The sequence below is a fragment of the Aplysia californica genome, unplaced genomic scaffold, assembly GCF_000002075.1.
Source record: "Aplysia californica isolate F4 #8 unplaced genomic scaffold, AplCal3.0 scaffold00019, whole genome shotgun sequence".
Lineage (NCBI taxonomy): Eukaryota > Metazoa > Mollusca > Gastropoda > Aplysiida > Aplysiidae > Aplysia > Aplysia californica.
In genome coordinates this window covers 2,104,422-2,132,282 of record NW_004797289.1, presented here as the reverse complement: position 1 = coordinate 2,132,282, position 27,861 = coordinate 2,104,422, and the positions used below count along the sequence as shown (strand labels likewise).

The 27,861-nt window shown below is 37.8% G+C and overlaps 1 protein-coding gene and 1 non-coding gene across 2 annotated transcripts; one reads left to right on the top strand and one right to left on the bottom strand.

Annotated features, from left to right (window-relative positions):
* Positions 1-329: 329 nt before the first annotated feature.
* Positions 330-26,434, bottom strand: LOC101848488 (NADP-dependent malic enzyme). The gene is made up of 14 exons (XM_005090571.3): positions 26,247-26,434; positions 22,509-22,635; positions 21,658-21,843; positions 20,174-20,271; positions 19,290-19,365; positions 18,520-18,681; positions 16,970-17,073; positions 16,242-16,351; positions 15,654-15,751; positions 12,535-12,648; positions 12,270-12,381; positions 10,981-11,123; positions 8,942-9,112; positions 330-8,595 (listed from the first exon to the last, which is right to left on the bottom strand). Exons 1-14 carry the CDS (start codon positions 26,306-26,308, stop codon positions 8,353-8,355), a joined length of 1,806 nt encoding a protein of 601 aa, XP_005090628.1. The 5' UTR covers positions 26,309-26,434; the 3' UTR covers positions 330-8,352.
* A 267-nt stretch (positions 26,435-26,701) lies between these two features.
* On the top strand, positions 26,702-26,774 carry TRNAK-CUU. The gene has a single exon. It is a non-coding gene; the product is annotated as a tRNA-Lys (tRNA).
* The last annotated feature ends 1,087 nt before the right edge of the window (positions 26,775-27,861 follow it).

Here is a 27,861-nt window from a genome sequence, read left to right as displayed (position 1 = left end):
TGTGCTTCTCAGGTACGTTTGATATTAAATATACTACATCTAGGACGATATACAAAAATGTATTTGCAAACAAAAATGGTCGAGTTACTTTCTAAAATGTAAAGTAGTTCCCGCATCCGATCCGGACATTGGGGATTGCCTTGTTAGTGAGACAACTTCCGGGGCCTTCGGCATATTGTGGTAGGGTGGCCAGTTCCTTTCCACGCCGCCTTTACTTCCCCAACTCGAAGTCAGGACTGTTGGATGGGCAGGAAGGGAACCTGAACAAATGGAGGAAAACAACAAACAAAAAATACTAACAAGAATAAAAACAACACTTAATACGGTCGGTTTCTATTGCTGTTCAAAATTCATTTATTTCACTTTGGATCTTTTGAGTAAAGCTAATCTACAAACATTTGTGCACTCAATGATAATAAAAAAAAATAAAAATATTAACCCAAAATAATAATGGCAGAACATCATAGTAAACCATCAACATGTGACTCTGAGGACGGTGGTAATAATAGCACGTGGACTTAAACTCTTAAAAAAAAAAACCCCTAGAGAGGGAGATAAAGAAGACGCTTGTCTTCATAACAGACAAATGTAAAATAAAATAAAACCCACACAAGTGTATTAACACTATTCCTTCACTTCTAACATTACCTCATTGGTCTAAAATTATACCATTGCCATCAAAGAAAACCGTCATCAGTCAAAATTTCTAAATTTAAATAAAGAAATTTTCAAGAATGGCTACAATACAACCTTATGGCATAGATACACTCACTTTACTAACAATAGAACATTGTCCTACATCCAAAAACCCACCGCAAACAAAACAACCCAATCTAAACAAAACACCACCCTACATGGCCATCAATAAATTAAAAGATATTCAAAGATATCGGTAATTCTGATATATTTCTGTACATCTGTAGAGACTAATATAACTGGATCACAAACACCGGGACCAACGAGACATCTAGAACTACTGAGGACAAGAATGCAGGAATTTGTAACTGCCCACTGACAATAGACAAAATACATTTCATGTTTATTCCATCAGATCTTTTTCAGGAAAATCTATATATGATAACGAATCCATAAAGTATTTATTTCTTCAAGATATAATAATGATTTATGAAAGAGAAAAGCACATATCTCACGGGAAAGGGCAAAGATGGGGTAATTTACTTCTAAAAACGGCTTCTCTCATCTATTTGGACACATGCTCTGCACATTATATTGCTTTTTAAAATATAGTTCAAGCATCTCTTTACCAAGAGTTCAAAAGAGACAGAAATATAGAAGGAGGAAAGAAAACGGAACCCCTTCTGGTAAACCTAAACAGATCAGTTGACCAACGACTAAACAAAAAGGCAGTTACTGAAAGAGAAAGACAGACATGTCATACATATATATACACACCTGAATATGAGAGAACACAAAGGTTGAACAAGAGAACAGCAGAAACACAGAACATTGGACAGACCTGTAACATGTAAAAGACAACAATATGCAGTATCCCACACACTTCTGCAGAGCCAAGCAGGAATTTAGAAGTCTCACTCTCAGTAGTACCACCTAAAGAATTCTAACATTCTCAGACAATGACACTCACTTACTACCTATACCTTTTATGGGAAGCGACTGTACCAAACAATACACTACATCATAATTTACCTGAAATAACCACACAAGTTACAAAACCTATGAATAAATTAATGTCCTTTACACAAAGCTTATGAATACAGCATTAATCTGATGGTGGAACGTCGTTCTAACAGATGCTGTTGTTGTTATTGATTCAGCAGATTGAAAAAGCATTTCCATGGACTATACAGACTATACTTCAGGTCCAATTCTTCTTTAACAGCCATGCAATACTACTCAAAATACTTTTTAAAAATAAAAGCTGAATTAAAAAGAGACAAGTTCGACACAAATCTGATTTTGATTTTGAATGGTTTAAAAGAGATTCTTGGACACATAATGTATAACAAGCTGACAAATTCAAAACATCAAATTATGTGAGGTGATCAGAATCGCTGGAAAAGTTTTTGTCTACAAACAGGTCTAAATACAACTTTATTCCTCTTTTCACCTAAATCCAACAAACATTTAAGACAGGGAAGTAATGAAGTTGGAAACAAAATAAAAGTTTAAAAAATTGTTTGAGGAACTTAAATATCTTCTATTACTTTTATTCTTGACAGAAACCATTCTAAAATTTGAGATTCTTTTGAGTGTTTAATCTTTTTATTTTTTATTTTTAGATATGTCCAATTTAAAAAAAGGAAATTTCAAATAAATTTAAATAATAATTATCATTATTTCACAAGGTGTGCAATGACTCAAAATAAAATAAATTACATTCCACATTGAGTGATTTGTTCAAGTAAACTTGACAGATACAGAAGTAATGAGAGTATTTTAAAAAGATTACATAATTTTTAAAAAATCAGTTAATCATTCGTGTAAATTAAAAATCATTTAGTCAAGTGTGATATAGACATGAAGGGTATCACATTTTAAAAAAAACATTCTAAAAGCAATCTATCAGGACAAGATGCTCTTGTATCATTATAAGTAATCCTCATCAAACTTAGGTCGATCATATAAAGTATAAAGTATGGACAAAAAGGACGCTTTTCATATTATCATAGGTAAGTCAAAAGGGCCAGTAAAACGTCAGCACTTCATGTGGGGTCATGTGAAGAAAAGTTTTGAGACTTCTAAAACTTCTATAATTATATTTGAAATGCCCAGGTGTGAAGTTACATACAGTTAAAAACTTGACAAAAAGTCTCCTGACATTCGCAGCTGCAAAAAACAAGCAAATGCAAAAGGAATAAATCAAACGTGTGAGAAAAATTCTAAACATTTCTAGTCCATTAATAAATATACATTGCAAATGCTGTTAGAACGGAAGCCAGATTTGTGGTGGGCACAATATTTTCACCTGTAGCCTAAGGTAATAAATGTTTTTTTTTGCTTTTTTACAGCAAACACATTAAGTATGAAAGGAGAAAAAAAACCAAAACAACCAAATACAATGATTAAGTATTATTAAAATGAAGGCCGAAAGTCTTTATATCAGATACACAAACTTTTGTAGGACCAGCATATTATAAAAATGCCAATATAGAAGACGGAAATTTCCAGAAATGTAAGTAAACAGATATCCACAAAAAGATACCATTGATGACATAGTCCTTTCAAAATGATGTTGGTAAGACATGCATAAAAATCTATTGCTCATAGATGTTAAATTTACATATTGCCATCTATTTCTGACAATCTGAGTAACTGTAGATGGTACACTTGTATTGATCATTCTAGGCATAATATTCTGTCTCTTAAATTATGAATAATTTAGCAAAAATTGCAAATTAAAATTTCAGAACCTGTTACCGTACTTGGAAAACAAAATATTTCAAGTTTCAGAGTCTGCATGAATCAGTTCAAGCTCTAAAGAGGCTCTTACAAACAAATGCATGAGAATCAAACACAAACCGTGTTCCATAAATGTAAGATCCAATTTGATGGTTCTATCATCTTACCACTTTCCAAAGCTGTAACTCATAGGCCGTAAGAGAGATCTTGCATCTTACATAAATCACTTTCATTGTTCAACTGCATTGAGCCTGTAATAACTCTCAACAGAGGAGCAAAACAGCTTTCATCGCCAACCAGGTCTCACCACAACTATCTATCTGGCCCCATTATAGGGCTCTCACAGTGACAGGACAAGAGGGTTCCTGAGTGGAGAATGCCTCAACCTTCTGCACCTTGGAAAAAACAAGTCTGTGATAAATGAGCAGCCACAAACAGCAAGCTAGTCACAGACTGAAGCTGGTGAAAATTCAGGGGATTTACTCAAGATGTGACTTTACAATATGGTCCTGACCCATACTGGGTAAAATAAAGCTCATGATATCACTTCAGGGAAAGGTGCATTATTTCATGTTGACATATATGAGCAAAATTTAGAACATAATTCACAATTATTTTTTTTAAACACAGAAACTCTTTCTTCTCTGTGTCTTCCTCAAGATGTCCTGCTGTCCCTATACTTTCTAGCAAATCACTGATGTCCTGTTTCTATTTTCATTTGGATTTTCCTCTCCTCCTCCTCATTTTCATTCTTCTATCATGCCTTTGCTTTACAACTGGTTAAAAAAATGTTTAAAAAAACAACTTTCTGTTGTCATTTCCTTTGACCTGGAATATCCTTGATTTTTCAGCTTTTTACTTCTATATAATGGAGTTGACTCTTCCTCTTAACTATTAAAGTCTAATGTTAGTATTTCCTTTCCTTCCAGATGACAAAAGTACTGCAGTACCTGTCAACCATTTAATTATATGAAAAACAATCAAATTTCCTTTTGATGATTAAAATACCCAACACATCTATGTCTCCAGTGTGAAAGAGAACAATCCAACATGCTCATATTGTTGATTCAAATGCCCAGGTCTTCCTAAATGTTCTTCATGTTGTCCAATTTTTTTGTTATTATAGCTATATTTCATAAGACTTCATAACCTACAATAATTAATACACACACAATTCAAAAAGACAAAAAGAGCCATCTATCTAATTTATGTGGTATATAACAGGTGAGGGAGGTGGAGGCAAATCTAGACTGTGATGTGAAGCAACCTTTGCTTACTTTGGCTCCATGAACCAATCACTTACAAAAAATTACAACAGAAACCAGCCTGTGAGTGGGTCCCACGCACAGAATCAAATCACAGCTTGACCAGAAGACCAACATGTAGCAACAAGGGCAGTCATCTCACTGACATTTTGATGCCAAAGCAAGAATACATTGTCAACAAGCACTCAAACAGTTATGTCATTCACACAGTCGTATTAAACAATCTTTCATCACCAAAGCATACACGCACGTACTTCAAAATATGCTCTAAGAAATTAAAATAAAAAAATTCAGGGAGCATGCAAAAATAAGTGATATATCAAGTAGTGAAAGAAGAAAGTCTTATTTAAGGCAAGGATCATGGGGCAGAAAACGTAAGCCAAACACAGGTCAGTTCAGTGGAAGCTACAGGATAACACAATTGGTACTCTTAAAACAGTTCTGCCCATAAGTCTTCAACCAAAAATTGGAACAGTCAGCTTAGACAAATATTTTTTAAACCAGTGACAGATATTGAGACCAAAGATAAGCTTAGAAGGTAGTTCAAGTTTTGACCATAGTGGAATGTCAAAAAGAAACCCTGACAATAAGAAACACATATGTGAAATTTATTAAGTTATAAAATTTTTAAAATCTCAAAACAACAGTGAGAACCACATAAATGGCAAGCCACGACGCTGATAGAATTTGGTTGGATGATATGCTTATTGCTAGTTTAGGTAATCTTGAAAAAAGTGTGGTACGAGAAGCAAAAGTCGATCCAGCAATGTGTTAATTGTTAGTAATATCAGTATTTTGCTTTTAACTTACAAATATACAGCGTTTAAAAAAACAGTTTCATTAGATTTAACGTTTGGCTCAAATGTGGGAAACGGTATGCTATTTACATTAATAAATAGCAGTTACTGACTTATATGACTATTTAATTTTCACTAAATAAAAGATTCACTAAGGCAATTCACTTACAATTGCAAGTGGATCATCACATATCAGCCCGTCACAGGTGACAAACAAAAATAAGAGCTTTGATCTCCATTCCAAAAGGGTAAAAAAACATTTTCCACACATATCATCAATATAAAGGACAATAAAATAATGAAAATTTGAGAGGCTAAACTAGAGATAAAAAATACAGGAAAGTGACACAGAATCCATAAAAACAATTAATAAATAAGGGGAAGGGGCGATCGGGGGTGGTGTGGAGAGGAGGTGGTGTGGAGAGAGGGTGTATAATTAAATGACTTGTTCTGAGATTGCTTTACTTTAAAATATAAACACAGTCGTAAATGCAAAAAAGGACAGCAGCACTGAGCACTGAGCTTAAACAGAACAGTGGTAAAAATAAGAAACTTATTGAAGCAATTGAAGTAAAATGCAAACGGCAGCTAGGACGAGACAAGTCCTTTAACGTGACACGGACATCAGGAAGCATACACCTCTCACCACAAGTTAATGCAATGCCTGCACACCTGTTCTGTTTGAGAAAGTATCTATGTCTTAGTAAGCATTTTATGACACTTGCAACACATTTAGCGAGAGAGTATGCATCATATACTCATTGTCTTGCATGGTAGTCATGATATTCCAGGGGGGGGCTTTAGAATTCACTTGTAATACATCTTAACATATCAAAATAAATACCCATCAGTCTTTTTTTGTCCTTCCCCAAGATTCAAAGGGAAAAGGGTTAGTGGTAGCCTCTTGACCATATATGAAAGCAACCCAAAAGTTTTTGACAAGAGAGAAATAAAATCTAGTGCTCCATCATCTTGACAGAAAATGTCCACGATGTGGGGGCATGGGGAAAATATTTACTAGCGACTTATCAAAAGTATCGCAGAAAACAGGCGATAGCAACAGGACTGGGGATTGTCCAAGACAAAAACTTTACCTGAGGATTGTTTCCAACTACAGGGGGAAAAAAATTGTATTCTGCCTTCATCAACACAGCATCTACAGAGCACAGATATTGACTTATAGGATAAGACACAGACATAAATACAGTACAACACATAAATAGCATGTTAAAATACAAATTGTGACAAAACAAAGTACAAGCAGGGTGCACAGCACTGTGGAGATAATGTACAAAAAACACCACCAAAAAAAAAAGAATTAAAAAAAAGAAACGAGCTAAGATTCTCATCTTATGCTCTTATATAACTTCCACCCACTTTCCCATACTATCTGCCTTCTATGTCGTCTGTGATATTGATATCCAAGTCCTGATATGAGAAGTGCGACATATAGGCAACATCTCAATTTATAAATGTTCGTAAAAGTTCGAAGCAATTGATGTTGTAAACTTTGTACAACTTCATGAGTACAATGTAGTGAAAAGACATATAAGTTTTTCAGCTTTGAGATTCTTCGCAAGTGATCCATTAGAACTAATTTGGCATGGTCAGATGACCTTTATATATAATGCTTATATAACCCAAAAATTACAATCAACTAAAGCATTTGGAAACCTTGTCCACAGAATCATATTCTACAAGTGCCTATTCCAAACAAAGCAAACGTGCAAAAGCAGGCAGTTAAAAGATTACACAAAAAGAATACCCAAAGTGAAAAATATATATAAAAAGTACAAGTGATCTTATCTAGGCAACTGAGAATATTTAAGCCAAATATTCCATTGCACTTTTTGAATACGCTCATTACAATTACAATCAAGCTACAAACATGTACAAAATTATCAGCACACATCCTTACAACTCGTTTGACCATGAATGCCTAGCAAGGCAGGCAGACTTCCGTACCAACCTTATACTATACAGATATTCCCTTATTGCTCTGGATCACAGGCATGTCCCATTTCCATCTCTACATCTGCAGACATAAGCTAACATAGAGGATATATGCATCACTTTTCTTTGGTATACATCTTGCCATTAGCTGTCACTCTGTTTTGTTGTTGTTTTCATCAAAAAATAATTCACGGCAAACATGAAAAGAAGAACCAATACACAAGAAAAAACTCCAGGGTATATATATATATACATATATATAAACCCACACACTGTCACACTACTCATATAATATAAGCAGAAACTTCCTCTTGAATTATTGTTATGAGGATATAAATAACACAATAAGCAGAAGCACTGGAGACAACACATGGCCCATGTCTCCGAAGTCACTAAGAAACATCATATGTATAAAAAGCTATCTATCCTCTAATTTGATGGCACAAAACTCTCAGCTTTCCTCATACTATAAATATCAACTTCTCTTCAAAACAAAACAAAAATGCACGGAATGCCAAAAGTCATCAGACATTTTTGTAAATGTTCAGAAGTTCTTCAAATATTTCTACCATAATATCTTAAGTTACATTTTTGCCCACAATTTATAAACCTTCTACTGAGCACCTCGACGCATAAAAAATACAAAACAGAGTAAAATAGAAATTGATCATACTAAAGTACAGCAAAGCATGGGTTGATAAAAGCATAAAACTTAAAATAGCAATGGTGAAAAAAAAGACACCTTAAAACTTTCACATCACCCAACAGTGCAACTCAATCTTAAACTTAAAATCAACATCTGGTATCCAACAAAATGACCCCCTCTCTCTCTCTCTGCCCCTCATCAAACACCACACACATTACACTACAAAAATGATAAAACTTGGCTGTGTCAGGACACGAGCGATGAGCACATCAACACGCAAGAAATCTACACTCTACACACACAGTGAGATCTACTTGGTCTCAGGCCACTCCCAAGTGTCCGGCACAAACTGTTCGTAGTTTGTGTCGTACAGGAAGGAGCGGATGTACGCCTCTTTGTCCTTGGGCTCCGGATAGGCAGAAGCTGCGCCGGTGCGATACACAAACTCTGCCAGTTCTGTGGCAATTTTGAGCGAGACCTCCTGGATCTGATTCAGTGGTGGGTACAATCTGCCTTCTGCTAAGTTCTCATCTGTGACCAGCTTAGAAAGACACTGGAAAAAAAATATACCACAAATAAGAATTGGGGGTAGTTGACCCAGTCTATGTTGAGCTGTGAATTCTTACAAAGAAATAACCATACAAAAAAATATATGAAGAAGAGTTGAGTTGAGAATGTTTAGCAAGTTGGCACAGTAGCAGCCATATTTGGCTGGGAACAACATAAGGCAGCCAATAGTATTTCTTGCCACAAGCAGAAAGAGCAGATCAAACCAGACTCTGCAAGAGTTAAATAAAAACACATCCTCAAATTTATGATTATTTAGACCTGCGAGAGAAAAAAAGGGAGTCAAAATCAAAACACACAAAATGAGTGACAACACTGATGAAACAACTTACCTGAGCAGCATGCAGGAAGATTTTATCTTCGATATGTCTGACCCCACATGTGATGACGCCCAAGGCAACCCCCGGGAAGATGTAGGCGTTATTGCCCTGACCAGGGTAGAAGGTCTTTCCGTTCACAGTGCAGGCAGGGAAGGGACTCCCACTGGCAAACACACAGCGGCCCTGAAACAAAACAAGAAAGATGAAATAAAATGGGTCACAAAGACATGACATGATAAATGTCCAGAGATTTTTTCTTAAAAAGGCGGACAAAAAAAAGAAAGAAAGAAAAATTAATCATATTTATTCAGATATGGTACTAACCAGTTGTTTTATACAAGGTCAAGGCTATGAATTCCTAAGAGTCTTTTTAATATGAGCAGCAAAATACAGCAGTCTCCATCCATGAGAGCTCCACATAAGAGCCCAGTTGGCCTAAGAACTCCCTCTAACCGAATAGCAGAATTCTCCCCCCCCCCCCAACCTCCCGGTAATTTGCAATAGATTCCGTCAAAGAAACTCAGGGCAACAAGTGTTTTGCGCTGTTTTACCATACTCTCCCCAGGTTGGGGTGAATGGATAGGAGCTGGTGTGGACTCATGGATGACAAAATTTACACACTACAAACACACTTACACAGAACATTTTCTTACGCATGCACTGGAAATTTGTCAAGCACGTCAAATGTAAGCGTCAACCTTTTCATATTGTCGAAGCATCGGATTGTCTTATAAAAGCTGGTCCTTTCTTTGTCATTCTTTCCCCTTCACTAATGCAGCATTGCAACTGGTGCTGATTCATGGTCTCAAACACGCCATCAAATCATCGTGACAATTACACAGTATAAAAATTCACTCTAAATCCTCTGATTCTAACTTGCATCTAAAACAATGCATATCACTCAGAACTGCACCTACTTTTTCTATTTTCTGATGACCGGGCTCTTAGACAGGGACCATTGTATTGGGAATACGATTCAACACTTCATTTTCGCACCTAATTTTATTTTTTAATATACAGTAGTCTCCGCCTAAGATCACGGTGCTCGGGAGCAAGGAAATGCGGGATCTTAGGCGAACCGGGATCTTAACCGACGAACCCAGGGAAGAATCTATGGTGATCCATGTTAAGGCTCACAATCGGTAAAATGGTCTCCCTCCACTCTAAAATGAACTGACGTGACCCCTTGGTGAGTTTATGGCGGGCAAAGAGTGGTTAACCTTGATGACCTATCACAGTGCATGAGGTGTGCCATTTTCACTTATTATCCTATCATGAGTCTCAAGATCTACACTTATCCAGTTGCCCCTCCCCTTTAGCTGTCGAAAATTCATAGCTTTCCATCTCTGACTGAGTCCCCCCCCCCCCCCACTGCCTTTGTCGTTACACACCATAACATTGTGAACACACCAATTAAAATTCAGTCTGTCTCGCAAATTCGGGAGTAGAGACAACTGCTGCAATGGTCAAGGAAGAGTTCACAGTTCGATGTGATCCCGCCTGGAGCGAACATGTAGGCCTTACCCACCCACCCAGTGATGTAAGTTTATGGGGAGAGCTCAGGTGTGAGTGCGATGTGTGGGGAAAACAAACGTGTCGGTCAGTTCACACCCCGGTGTGATCCCATCTCTGGCAAACATTGTATCCCTTCATCGAGTTTTACCAACGTGTATGTGATCACATTCACGATAGTGGCTGATCTTAAACGCGACGGACCGTTTATTGATCTCAACTTTTCACTCTTGGTTGATTGGCTGTGCCCGCCCGCGTTTTTGTTCCGCAAATTATGATCTGAAATGTCAGATCTTAGACGAATGTAGACCTTCAGAGTGAATCAGAGCGGGACCTTATGGGTGACTTTTGCATAGTAAAAATTATTTTTTCTTAAAACAGCGGGATCTTAAGCGAACCAGAATCGTAAGCGGTGGGTCTTAGGCGGAGACTACTGTAAATATAATAACGAAAGCTCAGAGCTGAAAAAGTTATCTCTGACTGCTCAAAACAGTTTACATGATCCCATGATCTTATCACAAAAAAACAGAAGCATTAACCTCTGTGAGGGTATATGCCTCTTCTGCCGAGCACTCGGCCTTGCTGGTTGGGTTGCTGAGGGCAAAGATGACGGGTCTCTCGTTGTGAGCTGCCATAGACAGGATCACTTTCTCCGTGAACGCTCCAGCTATGGCGGCAGCACCTGCACAGCAGAACATTGTAAATGATTGAAATGATAGTAACCAGTTTGCTCAACATTTTTCAACAGGCTAAAAAAGATGATTTACGTAGAGCTAGTTTTCAAAAGGGTAAAAAGATTTTCTGATCTTAATGGTGCGAGAAGACATGAAAGTTATCTCATGGAACAGTTAAACTATGGCCGAAACTACTCAAGACAACCACCCGTTGCCGACCAGAGAGAAAAGTGGTCATCTTAACCAGGTCATCCTCTTAGACAGTGTCATTATGATACAGAAAAAACATTCGAAGGGGTTTGTTTGCTTGAGTGAAGAGAAGCACATTAACACAATAATGGTCATTCAGTGCTGGAAAAAAGTAAGACAGAAAGACAGAAACAACAGATGGAAAAGAAAGAAGTAGAACCAACCAGAGGAACCCTCAAACCAACCACAAATGAAAAGGGGGATGAGGGAAAGCAATTGTTGGTAAAGGTGATTTTCATGGATAGGCGGTCACTAGAGCAGATTCGACTGTATTCACAGTGCCTGACTTTTTATTTGTATTTGAGGACCAGCAGATCAATTCATCAAATGTTTTATAACAAATGAATTGTAACCTATGTCTTCATTTTTTTTTTTTTTAGGGCTTAGCATTATCTATATATATGTCTTATCTTCCTGTTGACACAATCTAGATCTTGCATGAAGTGACAGTTCAACTGGATAACCAGGACTAAGTGGAACACTACACCCCAGATTAAAGACAGAGATAAGACAACTTTAAAAAACGTTTTACTTGTTGAGAATCATACTCACATCTTTTGACAGCACAGATAGAAACCTAACCATTACACAACAGACAAACAAAAGGAACACGACATTGGTGCTGAGCCGAGTTGCGGTTCACATCAAGTTAAGAAGAATAATGGCCACATAGCGCCATGAGGGCATCATAGTAGCACTGATGTTTCGAAGTATCCCCCTCCAACTAATCTGAATATTGAACTGAAATCTGTTCCTAACATAAAGATATCTTGATAGAGTTAAGCGAGTTAATCGACTGAGTGAGTCAATCAATCTATTTAGAAGTTGTAACATCATGGACAAATACACAGAGCAGAAACAGTGAATCTTGTACACCACACCTCCACCATTGCAGCTCCACCTACCAATGAGAACAGACGGCTTCAAATCTTCAACAATCTCCTCCAGATTGTCCATGTGTTTGTAATCTTTGGCAAATTCTTTCTTGTGACCACTGATTCCTCCAGATGGGCGACCCTGCAGAAGCACAAGATATTTTATTCAAACTTAACTTTTACTCTTTGATTTAAAAAACAACAACGTGGTTTTATTGTCAGCCAGGCATTTACTTTTCCTGAATAAAAGTATAAAAACCTGTTCAAAAAGAGCAGAATAAAAACCAAAACTTACTTTAGTAATGAGTCCTCTTGAGTCAACCATCCAGATCTTGCTTCTCGCTTCTTGTTCTGTTGCTCCCTCCTCTATCATGGCCAGAGTCAAAAGTTCAGCAATCCCGATGTTTGCCTGGGTGAAAGGAAACGGAACAAAGAGAGGGAGGGAGATAAAGACAATGACTCTCAGAGCAACACACTTTCACTGGCACATTTTCAAAGGAGTTCTTAGAAAATAAATAAAGGGTCACTCAAAATTTAGATTTTTGACCGGATTCTGTTACTTTTAGTTAGGGTGACTCAGCAGCCCGCTGGAGCTCCCCGGCTCAGGTTCACTGGGTTAATGAGCCCTGAAGCAACTTTGCCGGTGTCGGTTAAAAAGTTCGCATTTTTATCTACGTTTGAAACGATATAACTTCTTCCCCATCCCACACAGCAAGCCATTACACTGATGCACTAAAAGCTCAATGTCTTGAGATTTATTCTGCCTTGTATGGTAAATTCCTGTTCCTTAGTTTTTGTTCCAGACAAGTGTTTGAAGAGTACCCAATTTGTCCTATTTGAGTTACAAACTTAATGAATAAATGATTGTTTATTTAAAAATGGGACGACAGATCACTCCAATTAAACTGACTACAAATATCATGTTTTTACCATGAGAAATCTTAAATCTGCACAAGTAGTAATAGTCAAGTTATAAGAGACACTCAGCGTTAGCTCTTGTTTTACCATTAAACAAGAGAAAGTTACTCTGCATTTGTTCATGAATCATGCAGTGTCTGTGGCAGCCTGCATACAACAAAGAAAGATATATTATACCATTAAAAAAAAACACAAAACTGTGAAATACATGGGTAGAGATAAACTTCTTGTATGGAATTAAAATAATGACAGATAACACATTCATTCTTAGTTTTGGTGTCACAAATAAGCACAGACACTTAGGAATGTAAAGAAATCAGATCATTGTCAGTTATTGCAAATGGTCTTAGAAACTAAAATAAAAGCTGGAAAAGTATGGTGCTGATTCAGTGTCACTGGAAAGCTGGAAATTATTCTTATAACCCAATTACGAGAAGTGAACCCTGTTATTCAGTCAACTTACAAAACATAGACTTAATGTTTTAAGAAAAATAAGGAATTTCTGGAGTGAAACAGATACTGTTCGTGTATTATATTGTAGATGTATTCTGGCACTAGAATCTATTTGTACTTTTTCATAGAGAGACTTCAGGGTTATTTTGATAAACTTTCGAGAAAATATGCAAGTACAGTCAAACCTGTGTAAGACGGCCACCTATTGTCAAGGAGAAAAGTGGCCATATAAGACAGGTGGCTGTCTTAGGCAGGACTGATCAAGATGAAGAAAACAAACCATTCCCATCTGGGGTCCCAATCGAAAGTAGCCGCATTGTTTTTGTTGTTGTTGTTGGTTTGTATTTTGTTTGTAATTTTTATTTTGTCGCTGATTTTGCGCTAGGGTGACAATAAGACGAGGAAGACCGAGTGCCTTGTTAGAACAAACACATTGGTCGCCACCACTCGGAGAACGAGCAACGCTTCTGTCGCAAGTTCATGTAGATGTCCTTTGTTACTTTGTTACAGACTGGGCAAACAGGGACCACTCATCTCACTTACGATTTGTGTATGAGTTCTGGGCGGGGCTTATGGGTTATGAGGGATCACACGCTTACCTCACCAGCAGCTGAAAATTGGTACCTATTGGTCAACAGTGGGAGGGACTACCTAACAACAAAGATAGGGTATTGAATTATGGCGGCCGGCCCACCACGCCAGGGGCCAAAGCACAATTTATGACAAAACGTAATGGAGTCACTAAGGCGGCCGTCTAAGACAGGTGTTATTGCTTAGTGTTATAGGGGCTGTGTGTCAAAATATGGTGGCCGCGGCCGCGTTGTACAGGTGGCCGTTTTACACAGTTAAATTATATACAAAAAAACGCAAGGGGGGAAATGGAAAGTGGCCGTATGTACAGGTGGCCGTCTTATAGAGGTGGCCGTCAGGGCAGGTTTGACTGTATTCACAATTATATTAGACACATAAAAATGTTTTTTTTGGGAATCACTTCAAAGCGAATTGTGTTCCAGATGGATAAAGTTGCAAAATTACAGAATTCTATTACATAATATGTGAATATACCATCTTTTTTGAGCATCTGCACCAATGATATGTCGTTCATGTTCTAAAAGTTCGACAGCTTTTGTCGTCGCCATTTTTGTTTATACCGATTTTTTTTATTCACACCTGTCCAAAATATTTTACAATTTAGCATTGCTGACTTCAGCGCGTCTAACGAAACAACCAGAGAAGTTACAATGTCCATATTTTTTTCAGTCTCAAGAGCAGAAATGCATGCTTCAGGTGCATTAAATAGTAATTACCATAAATATAAGGATACACCTAAAACTGTGCGTTGAAAAGTACCAAAAATTAAGTCAGCCCAGACAAAGGGGCGACAGGGAGCTGACCCCCGTTACCCCGACGTGGTAAGGCGCTCGACGGGGAACCCCCCCGCTGCAATTAAAATTCCACTGCCGGTGTGCCGTGTGACGAGACAAATATAATTTACATTTCATCTGTAAAATAACTTTTTGTAGCATCAGGCATTTCAGCAACCAGGCATGCCCCAAAGATAGATTTGAAACATCCTTCGAAATTTAATCTAAATATTGAACTGAAAACCGTTCGTAGTAAAAAGATGACTTAGCAGAGTTTTTCGACTGAGCGAGTCAATCAGTTTTTTTAAAAATATCACAACAAATACAGATTAGAAATAGTGAATCTTAAACAGGCATCCTCCATCTACTAAAGAGATTTGGCGCTTAAGTTCTTTGACTCAACTTTACTGAGAGGAACAGACATGCTAATGTTTTTTTGTACACAGCACTTTAACCCTTTGAATCCAAAACTTTGAGATTTCCCACCCCCCTTTTACCTGGACAACTCCCTATTCGGTCACCCCGAGGAGCTCCGGTCTTACAGGACGCTAAGAAATATGCCCCGAGTGGATTTAGCAGCTTTACAGGAGCCAGCCTTACCAAGAAACTGACAGTTACACCCTGGGCTAATTTACCGGCATAAGGGGTTCAAATATCTGAGGACAAGAATTGCACTTACTTCTCCTGCCCCCTGGAACAAAAACTTGTTGTCTGTCAGCTTGGTTTTGGTGATCCTCAGGCTAGCGAACACACCAGCAGCAGCCACGGCAGCAGTACCTGCACACACATATACATGTTGTGTTGATCATTTCCATGACAACATAGTTTGTGAAATCTTCAAGAGATGACATTCAATACTTTTAGTTGGTACAACGGGTTTTTTTCATCAAACATGAATCAACATAGATATTTTGATAAAAGTTGTGACGATATCATGCATCTTTTAAAAAGTTGGTTTTTTTTAGCCTAGAAAAGTAAAAATAGTTTAATTAAAAGGGGCATGCCAGTTTAACTTCAACTTAACTCTTAGAGTTGAGGCTTAGGTACTTCATTTACGTCCAGACCATGCGTGACACATCAGAGATGGTTGCTGTGGGAAGGTTAACCTCTTTCAATATTATCCACAAATCCCATTTCTGGCAACATTTGAGTGCAGCATAATCCACTTACTCGTACATTTGCCACACACAGACGGATACCCTAATCCCCCCCCCCCCCCTCCAGAAGAGCCCCAGGTTGTTTTTTTCCCCTGTAGCAGAAGACTCACCTTGGATGTCATCATTGAAGGTGCAGTAAACATCCCTGTACTTCTCCAAAAAGCGGAAAGCATTGTGGTTTCCAAAATCTTCGAATTGAACCAGACAACTGTAGCCATATCTGAAAAAGAATAGCAGTGTAATATCTCCGCTATATTCTTTGTACTATTACCAGAGTGTGAAAATAGGCTCTTTCATGACTATGGGCCAAATTCATAAAAAGGAAAATAATAACACAAGAAAATGGAATATGGAGAACAACAAAATAAGTCAAAATTTGCTAAATTTTGCATTCTACACATCAACAAACATTTCAATGAGCTCAATTTATTTAAAGTGCAAACATTATCCACAAGCTTTGAAACGCACAGCAACTTACGAAACCCATTTTTTGGGTAGTATTTAATTTCTGTTTTTGTTCGGTGTGCACTCTGTCCTTTTTCTTTTCACTTCAATTGTTATGTTCACTGTGAAAAGTCTTAAATCATAATTAAACAGCCGTAAAACATTACAGTTCATATGAACGTAAATACTTCTCTTGACACAAAAATAAAAGAAACTAATTCAACTCTTTAAAAGACATAAAGACTATCATCTTAACATTTATTATAACGTATTCAAAGATTCATGTTTCTCTAAATGAAAACATTATACTATTTAAAATAGAATGTTATCTCTAAATTTCTCTTTAGGCCTTGTTACTGCAAATGTGCAGAGAGGGGTTAACGCACTCGACTACCTTTTTGCTACTGCTTGCATGAACTCATCTATGAAGTCATCGTATTCCTGTCCTGTGACTCTTGGCTCACAGTGGCCAATGTACAGAGGATCCTCGTGAAGTTTCTGGAAAACAATCATTTCATTCCTCTGAGTAAAGAGAAGCACATTGATACTATAATGATCATTTGGCACGGGGAAACAGTAAGACAGACAGAAACTATTGAGCGAAAGAGAAAAATTTGGACCTACCCATGTTGCCCTCCAATCCCCTGCTCTTGAAAATAATAGAGACACGAAGAGAATAAAATCTCAGAGAGGTTAGCAACGGTTGTAATTTGTTCACTTAGGCAAAAGTTGAGTCAGTTCCTTTAACTACTCCAACACCTGGAAAGTATCATATCATGAAGAACCCATTTAATGAATCTTTCAGAACCTGAAAAAAAAAGCAATATTTCACCACATTAATGACAGAATAGCAGAGACCTATTCAACATCGCCAGGATAGTCAATAATTACTTTTATGAAAATTTTTCCCACATGTCTACTGCTCTTCCATAAATGATTGTGACGACTTTACAGACATAAAACAGAATCTGCCTAGAATCAGACCTGACAGCTAAGGAATATCTCTTAAAATGTTAGACCCAACTCAGACGGTACACATTCACTATTGTCCTTACGGGATGGTTATCATTCAATGAAACAATAAAGCAAAATACTGACAAATGCCTGCAACATGTCAGCCCTGTTTGTGCATGTGTCTGTGTGTGGGCCTGAAAACATGTGTGTGTGTGTGTGTGTGAGCATGACCATGCCTGTGAAAGTATTTTATTTTGAAAACTGCTGTGAGCACGGAAAAGTCACTGTGATCTGATGAGAAAGGCAGAAATACTGCATCATCAATGCTTTCGTTTATTTGAGTAAAGAGTACACCTACAAAATAATATGTGAGGCATCCTTGTGAAATCAGACACTCGTCTAAATAATGAAATCTAAGAAACAGACATTTTCTCGCCACTTTACAATTTTCATTGTATTTTACTTTTTAGGCTCAACACCTTTAATGTCCATAAAAATACATTTCCATGTGAATTTTGTTGAAAAAAGATTAAAGGCAGAGAATATATAATATTTCATTTTTCAAGGACTCTCAGGCAATTGAAGTTACCAAACTTTGTTTGCCATTTACTTGCTAATATAACCACTGAAACCAGGCGACCCCATCTCCTTCAATCGCAAATCTCTCAATTTTTATTCCAGACAGATGGGTAATTTTTTCATTGGAACCAAGGCAAATAAATAAGCTTTCGCGTGATACCAATAATTCCAAATGTCCCAAAATCGATGAGCGCCTTATTCCACAACATCACGACACATACAATTGGTGCAGGGGGAAAAGGCAGAAAGAAACAAAAACAATAGGACCTTCCAGTGATGCTCTCCAACCATCCACAATTATCACTGTGAATTTTGAACAAGCATTAAAAAATCCAGGCAACACAACTGCAGCATCTGTGATGCAGCTCAAACGCACTTTAAGCTTCTGTGAGAAAAAAAAAGTCCACAAACCTCATTGTTGGTGCCGACGTCCAGGAGGATGGGCAGGCACTTGGCTGGGTGGATGCCACCCAGTGCTGTGTACAGGGACAGCTTGCCCACAGGGATACCCATACCATACGCTCCCAGGTCACCCAAGCCGAGGATCCTCTCTCCGTCTGTCACAACAATTGCCTGTGGAGGGACACAACAATTAGCTTTTAGTTTTAGTATGAGTTTTGCGGCACTTACAACACAATCAAGTCAAACAAGTGCCGAAGATTAAAAGTGTTACATGAGAGTAACAATAACAAACACAAAAAAGAAAGAGGAGAGATGAGAATGCCAGATGCTCAGTAGGAAAGAAGGAGCAAACCACACCAGAGCACCTGCCAACCACCCATGGAACACAACATAACAGTGATAATTCAAACAACCTGTCACTTTTAAGTTTTATTTTAGCTTTAACGTGAGAAATTAGAGGCTGTTATCAAGTCGTATCATTGCCTTAACAGAAGAAATTAAAGGCTTTTATATAACCTATTCCATATTTTTTTCAAGTGATCCAGGTTCTTGTAACCGCTGCTCTTGAGTTGTAGTTCAAAGTGGAAGGGTGAACGATAAGGGAGACATTTCAACAGGAGGCACCCTCAGACACCTGCACAACTGAAAAGAAGGTAGAGGGGATCTCATGGGAGCACACATTTTTTAAAAAGTGTATAAAATTCAACCTACGCTCATGGACTGCTATCTTAAGGTAAGTCAAGGCAGGGAGGAAAGAAAAGATTCTGTTCTCTCATTACCTTAACATTCCTCTCTGGCCAGTTGCAGAGGATCTCATAGATGTGCCCCTTATCCTTGATCGAAATGAAGAGACCTCTGAGGAGGAAACAATGCTTTCCATAATAAGACAAGGTTTGTTGAATGAATCAAATTAATCAAAAGATTATACCTGCTCTCAAACTGAAAAACAAATTGCCAGTAACTTTGCCTTACCTTATAGCTAATATGCTTGAGTAAAAAAAAAAAGGGAAAAAAAAAGAAAGAAAAACACAGCAGTGGACATTAAACTAATCACTCATGACCTGAAAAGAAAGACTTCCGATAAAACAGATTTTAAAAAATGTTTAAATCAAGAGAACATTTTTCAAAGCTATCAAAAACAAGGGTTTGAGCAGATTAAAAATCCAAGTTGATGTTGACAAAAGAGAAATCCATACCGGTAGATTGGCAAATTTGCTGACTTTCAGTATACAAAGCATCGGTGAGACAAAAACAACATTTGACAAGGAACCGACTGCTTTATGGTTTGTTTGTCTGTTTGTTTCTGCAAAGAGGAGCACATAGATGCGACAAAGGCCATTTAGTGCTAGGAGAAAGCAAGAAAGACAGACAAACAATATATAAAGAGAAAGAAAAGAAGTAAGACCTACCAGTGGCCCCCTCTACACCAACCATTTGGAACAGATTCAGATAATAATAACACTGAAAAGAAGTAGCAGGCAAAACCAGAGCACCCGTGATTTGAGAAATTAAAGGAAAATCCCCCCTCTAAAAAACAGAGCTCTTCCCTGTAATCAAACACTTGTTTTAACACTCTTAAATGGCAGAAAAAAACCCAAAGCGAAATAAGCAATAATGAGTCCAGAGTCAGACACATACACACACAAAGAAATGTGACACCAACCTGGGTCTACGGAACACAACGCCATACTGTTGACACGCTTGTCCAACGGTAGGGGTGTACACAATGGGCATCATCTCCTCCACATTCTCACACAAGACCTGAAACAGGGATTTAAAATAAGGTAATACGGTATTTATATATGTGAGGCATCGTGGTGAAATCAGGCACTCGTCAAAATAATACAATCGAAGAATCTGTCATTTTTATGTCCGTTTGGCAATTTTTATCGAATTTTTTGTTGTTGGACTCAACACCCTAAAGGTTAATATTAAAACACATTTGTGTGTGGATCTTATTGAAAAATATATTGATTTAAGGCATAAAATGTAAACTTACAGTTTCTAAGGCCTCTCAAGTTTGGGAAGTCTCCAAACTTAGGTGGCTATTTTCTTGCTAATTTTATCCCTGAAACCATGCGACCTTGACCACCTTCAATATCGAATATCTCAACTTCCATTCAAGATAGATGGGTATTTTTTTCACCAAGAGGAAGGCAAATGAACAGACTTTATGATGGTACCAATAACCCCATATGCCCACAAATTGATGAGTGCCTGATTCCACCACATCACGACACATATTAATAATCATAAGTGTTTTCAACAATTGACATAATTTAGGAAGCAGGCTATTTCGACTTCCACCAGTCAGGGCCAATGCCAGCGGACAGGGAAACAACATTCCAGCAGACAGACTGAGATGCTCCATAAAAACTTGGGGAATCGAACTCGTGTCGTCTGAAAACAACAGTAAAGCGCAGTGTGTCACACAGACACTGGTTGATACAGTGAAACTGTACATCACACATGATATATTTATTCAACTCCAGGAAACCAGTGGCTATTCTTTCAGAGTTTTACCTCCATGTCAAGTAAGCACATAAAAAATAGAAGAGCTACACAAAAGACTTATCTAGCCAAAACGAAACTGACAGAAGTAGACTTTAATGTCAATCTAGCTCTATTTAGAACATCAGTTAACAACAAAGCATATCTAGCACGAAAACACAAGGTTCAAGTTTCCTTTATAATCAAAGCAGTACAAATTACCTAAGAGATAGTTTAAGTAGCTATAAATTTATAAGTCTCACTCACAAGCCATTCACATGTCATTGCTTCATGTAATTTTCAACAATTGATTTTGAGCTGTACGAAGATTGGCTGAAAAAAAGAATGCTTTTATGTGCAGAGATAAGTGTGTGTAAAAATATTCAATGCAGTTGTAGTAGTCTTAGTAGTAGACAACATTATTCTATTTTTACAGATATGTAATTTAACCTAGTTCAAAATGTGCCTAAAAAATGCTGGCTGCAGTGAGTAGAATGGTCACAAACAGGGACACACAGCTAAACATAGCATTCACAGACTGCTGGTATAGCAATCTCTATATAGTATGAAAACATTAAAGTAAGAGGAGAAATTAATGGAATGTGACAATAATTTAAAAAAAACAGCAGTATGAAAAGTAAAGCAGGAACACTTTACTTTGTAAAACAGCTTCTCATTTCTGTCTTGCAGGGCCATGAGGTAAATAAAGCGATCTAAATCGCTGCTGCGCTTAGAAAAGTTAGTGAGGACACGGATCGTCTGCTCTTCCACTGAGCGGACTGTTGGTGGCACCAAGCCATGAATTCCCATCAGTTGGCGCTCTTTCAAAGTGAAAGCTGTTCCCTGGAAACACAAACAAATATTCATACATTATCAAACAGGAAGAAGAAATGGATGTGTCAAACGTGCAGCACACATTTTCGAAAGATCAAAACTAATTCACTACAACCAGACTGATGGAAGTTACAGGCAACAGAAAAGTTAAAATCATTTCATAAAGAAAGTTTTACATGTCAGTCTGATATCCAACAAAATTACTCAAACTGGATCTGAAATGTGTCAACAACAAAATATGACTTTCCGAAACGACCAAAGGTCAACATACATATAAGAGAGAAAGCAAATATGATGAGACAACTAGGGATACTCATGCTGTCATAGTAGTACTTTGACAATGTCACAGTTTTCATGTTGTTCTCTTGAAAATTCAAAAAACATATACACATCAAAAGGCATCCTCAAACCATAATATAATATTCCATAACCAAGAAAAGGAACTGAGACATGCAATTAAAAACATTACATGATTACACAACTTACTTGTTTTCCTCCCTCCTTACTTACCCTCATTAAAAAGCAAGTTACTTAAATAGGAATACGATCCAAGTCACACAGTGCATTCAGGAAATACACTCTTTTAGTCCCAAATTTATAGAGTACCAATCCCCCTCTTACTTTCATTTAAAATATGACAAAACTGTAGAGAAAAGTTTAACCACAATCAATACCTTGTTGAGTTTGGGGTTTCTTAGAATATCAATGCCTCTGACACGAGAATGATTAATAAGCTCTTTCTTTGGTTCCTGAGGACCATCCGATGAAGAGCCGCGAGTGATGACATAGCAGCTCTGAGCACTGTTAGAATGATAAGGGGATAAAAAACAAATATAACAACAGCTAAACAGAAAAATAGCAACTAATAATCAGAATAATGGGATCAAATTTTTCATTTGATCAAATAATAAATCATTTGAGCACATGACGTGCTTTTTTAGTTAATAAATTATAATACTGAAATATTTGTGCACTTATACCTGCTGTTTTTGCTTTCATCTTTTCATCAAGAATTCTTAAAGAGTGTGTAAGAATTTCTCAGCTAAGAAGAAGGTCACCTTCAGATGACATTACTTTTACAACTTTTTTTTTAGCAGGGGTGACCTCTGTCATAGAATGGAATTTTCAACATTCTTTTGCATCTTAAAACTCAAGGTCCTGGTGTATGCACAAAACAACCCTAAGTAAAATAGTAACCAGCCTGTTACCTCAATTATACGTCTAATCTTTTCCCATCCCTTCTTTAAAAAGTCTATTCACTGAAATTACTTACTTAATGACATTTAAGTTAATAATCAAAGGGAAGAAAACAGCATTTTCTTCCTGTCCGACAATTTTTATCGAATTTTTAATTTTTGGCTGAGAACCTTTTATGTCCATTTATTTTAAAAGCAACATTGCTGTGTGGATTTTACAGAAAGACGCTGATTAAAGGCCAAACAAATGTAAATTTTCTCTTTCAAGAACTCTCATGCTTTGGAAGTTACCAAACTTTGGCTGGCATTTCCCCCCTAATTTTACCTCTGAAACAAAAGATGATCCCTACCTCCGTCAATCAAAGATATCTCAACTTGCATTGAAGACAGATTGATTGGTAATTTTTTCATCGAAACCAAGACAAATGAACAAGCTTTAAAATAATACCAACAACTGACCACACACTCAAAAATTGACGAGCACCTGATTCTATCTGGCCTTGACACGTGGATTACGAAAAGTGGGTATATTCAAATTAATATTTTTGGTATTCCTTTCCTTTCCCTCCCATCTCCTTAGCTACCAGTCGTCCATTTCATTTTACTACTAGGTATTGATGCTTTGAACATGAATATCAACTTCATTTCCATTGCAAATTAATGGCTTTTGAAATATTTGATTTGTTTAAATCGAGCTCTCTATCACTTACTTCACTTAGCACTGCATAGTAATTTGTGTGCTTTGGACCAATGGGGGCCTGCCCGCCCCCACCGGAGGTAAAAAAAACAACTGGGGGGTTACAGGGGGGGGGCCCCCCCTGTTTTAACCCATAATTTGATATTTTGCCGTTAAGTTAAACATTTTCTTGAAAATGATTGATTTGCGACACTTTTAGTGGCTTTTTATGACATGAAGCTGCAGCGAGCAACTAACACGCCTCTGTGATTGGCCCAAATATAGATTGCGCATTTTCGCCATCTATTTTTGTCGTCTTCCGGGATTTCCCCCAAGACTCTTGGGTTTCCCTTGCCAGTAACTGCACATGTTGAAGAGATTTCGCTGGGGTTTTTTATAATTAATTTATGTTATATCTAAAAACAATGTCCGCAATTCTCGTTCTATAAATTTACCTTCTCAAATGCGTGCGCAAACACACACACACACAAGCGCACGCACACACACACAAGCCTGCGCTCGTACACAGCCGAAGCAGTGGGCGATGAAACCTAGATCTAGTCATTTAGCCCACTGCGCACAAAGCGGGGGAAGCGGCAAAGCGGGGCCCGCCACGATGAGATCTAGTCAACTGGCGAGGGAAGCCCCGAAGACGACAAAAATAGATGGCGGAAATATGCCATCTCTATATTTGGGCCAATCACAGAGAGTTGTGCTAGGTGCTCCTTTTATGTGTGATCTGCAGCAACCAATAAAAGCAGTTTGACCCCCCAAAAAGCAGTGAGTTAGTGGGATTGAATTGAAGGTAAAAAATTTATCTTTTTTAGAAAAATAACATCAAGAGATACTTTAAAATAGAGGATGTCACTGAAATATTAGAATAGTGCTCACTAACAAACTAGATTCACAAGGTACGAAATGAAACTGAAGACTGAAGGGGCAAGTATAAAAATAAAAATAACGAAGTGACTATTTCTCCGAACGTTCGGGCAAATAAAGCTGAACTCTATTTCTCCGAACGGTTCCCGATCTCGAGATTTTTTTTGTTATTTGCGAGATTTAGGCGTCATTCTTTCATTAGTTCTGCCATTTTGCGAGGACTGAGATGAAGCATTTTTTGCATAAAATTCAATTTCTAGAGCTAGAGATTTTAAAATGTCTGAATATTCAGATACTTAAGTTGTGGTTGGGGCAACATTCCCGGACAATACTTCATTAAAAAATGGGAGTGTATACAGACCCGGTAACCGGGAACAAAGTCACAAAGTATACAGACCAGGTGGGGGAACTCTTTTGTGATTTCGGAAAGTTTCAGCGCCCTCTTGGCTCAGGGAAGACCTACGTTCTTCTAGATCTATGGCCTAGGTCTAGATCTAGATAGACAGACATAAATCATTGATCTAGTTTCGAGGCTAGCCTAGATCTAGATCTAAATGAAGATTGCGGATGTCTTTTCGATGAACGATCGTTTTTCCTCTCCGTTTCGGAGTTGGAGGAATCATAATTTGAAGAAAATAACAATGCATAATTTCAATCGAGCAGTGACCCTCTCTATTTCTCGGCCTCTCTCTCTCTTCTCTGTGTATCGCTCGCCTTCCCTTACTATCTTTCTCTCGTTCCCTCCTGCCAACTGGGGCATGTCATATATACATTTTGCTAGCACTTCTCTCTCTCTCTCTCTCTTTCTCACACACACACACACACACACACACACACACACTACCGGGTCTGGGCGCTGAAACTTTCCGAAATCACAAAAGAGTTCACCTACCGGGTCTGTATACTTCGTGACTTTGTTCCCGGTTACCGGGTCTGTATACACTTTCACTTTGTTAAAAAATACCTTCAAAAGGTACAGCGAGAAAACAAGACTGCTTGACCTTGGCAGTAACCTATTTTGCATTTAGTCACCTAGCAAAAACTAATATCCTTCATGATGTAAAAAAAAAAATCCCTCCACGCCCCCCCCCCCCCCAACAACACCTTTAAACACACACACAGACACACACACATACACACATGCCCACTCACACACACAAACAGGCACGCACGCACACACACACATACGCACACACACACATACGCACACACATATATATATGGCCCTTTATGTATAGATCTAGATCTATATATATATAGGAGAAATAGCTCGAAATCACTCTGATCTCTATACTATAATAATAATGTGCTCTTGTTGGGAAGATACGACTGTACTGTAAAAGGTCCAGGCCAAGTCTAGTACTAGATTCTAGATCTAGACTAGATCTAGATCTATATCTAAATCTAGATTCTAGAATCTAGATCTAACAATAGTATCAACGTATTTCAAACAGGAAAAGGAGACAGTAGGGCCAAGACAGAACATTAGGGACCTAGAAAAGAGGCTGCGCTAATGATGGCCATAAAATACCGGCCAATCAGCTGATAAATTAGACGAGTGGAGAGAGAGACAGACTGGCAACCCTTCAAAATTCAACCTCGAATAATAGGGCCCAGAACTAAGCACTCTAGCCTAAAGAACAGAAAACAAAGCAACTTACAATTTCGAAGAGTTACTCGAAAATATTTTCCTGGCTGTCACTGCTGCAATATTATATGCCATGATGGAAGGTGTGTGTCATATAGTCAGCAAAACCGAAAGAAGTGAACAGTCAGAGATCGAACAACACCTGCTGAAAGTGAATGTTCTTGTCTGAAATGTCCTTGAACTCTTCACTTCCTTTTCAGAAGAGCTCGTTTTTGTGCCACTGCTTCGATCGCGCCGGGGTTAGGCAAGGACAGGCCGAAAAAAAAACCCAGAAGGGCTAACAGGTGGAAAAGAAAAGATTGTTTACAAGCAAAGCAATGACATTTAAATATCAAATGTTCCACCGGCATATCTAAGATTTACAGAAAACTCATAACTATCTTTGGCTTGGCCATAAAATAGTTTTAGCAATTCCCCCCCCCCCCCTTAGATTGAAATATATATAATTAGCATTCCATCACAACCAGTGCCCGGCTAGCTCAGTCGGTAGAGCATGAGACTCTTAATCTCAGGGTCGTGGGTTCGAGCCCCACGTTGGGCGAATTTTTTTTTCGTTCTGGTTTCTCTTCACCTTTTTTGTTCCCGTTCACCTTATTTTTTTCACTTTTTAGAGGGGCGGGGGATAAGAAGTATTTCAAGTGCACTGGAGGTTTTTTTTGTTTTAGTTTGTTTCATTTCACCGGTTTTAGCAGCTAACAAGGGTCATGTTGCACATCAAGAATAATGTTCGTTCCTGTGACTGTGTATGGTGATGGTTTTTTTTCGATTATTGATTGGTGTTGTTACGGTGTTACTCCAAACTCTCAGAGTAGTATAAGAGCGTATAAAAATATGTGTTACCCAACCAGAAGTATAGATTACGTGTATAACAATATAAGAGTTAAAATTTGTAATAGATTTAAGTTTGAAAAACAAAAGTTTGTTTTGCGCGTCCGAATCAAATTCCAAGAAACGATTCAGTCATGAGCTTTTGTTTATGGCCAGTTTGTCTTTTTCTACTTTAATGCGTAGATTCTAGGCTTTTATTATATACCTAAACTGATTACCATTTTGGGTCAACTGAATGAATGGCGTTCGTCTTAACTATCTTAATAAGGGAAAATACTTTTTCCCATTCTACTTTACATCATATTGTATCACTGTAAGCACGATCAGGGAGTCAGTGATCGAAAGCCCTTTTTTTTTTCTTCTGGGGCTAATACTCCATTCGATAATTCGATATCCACTATATCATCATTCAAATATCCAAACAGCCGGTTTTGAGTAAGTGAATTTAGTTTTTATGTAGGCTAGTTCTTCACAGTAATAATATTATTATGTTTGATCGCCTAAAGTCAAGATCGAACAAATAAATGATCACCCATGTGTCACGGACAAGGATAGTAAAAAATCATACTCGTGTAGTAGGGCCTACTGGTACAGGGTCATTCCTCCACGAACGGCAGGCCCAACGGCGGTACATGTACTTCGAATAGTGTGTGCAGAAACTGGCCTTTAAGTTTTAAGAAATTCTGGTTACGGAATCCGTGTTTTTTTTGGTGTGTGTTCTCTCTCTCTCTCTCTCTCTCTCTCTCTCTCTCTCTCTCTCTCTCTCTCTCTCTCTCTCTCTCTCTCTCTCTCTCTCTCTC

Coding starts and splice junctions, on each gene's coding strand:
- LOC101848488 (XM_005090571.3), bottom strand. CDS start 26,308: ATGGCATATAATATTGCAGCAGTGACAGCCAGGAAAATATTTTCGAGT. Junction 18,682..19,289: donor GGCCAGAGAGGAATGTTAAG/GTAATGAGAGAA, acceptor GTCCCTCCACAG/GCAATTGTTGTGACAGACGG. Junction 15,752..16,241: donor CTTCAATGATGACATCCAAG/GTGAGTCTTCTG, acceptor ATGTGTGTGCAG/GTACTGCTGCCGTGGCTGCT.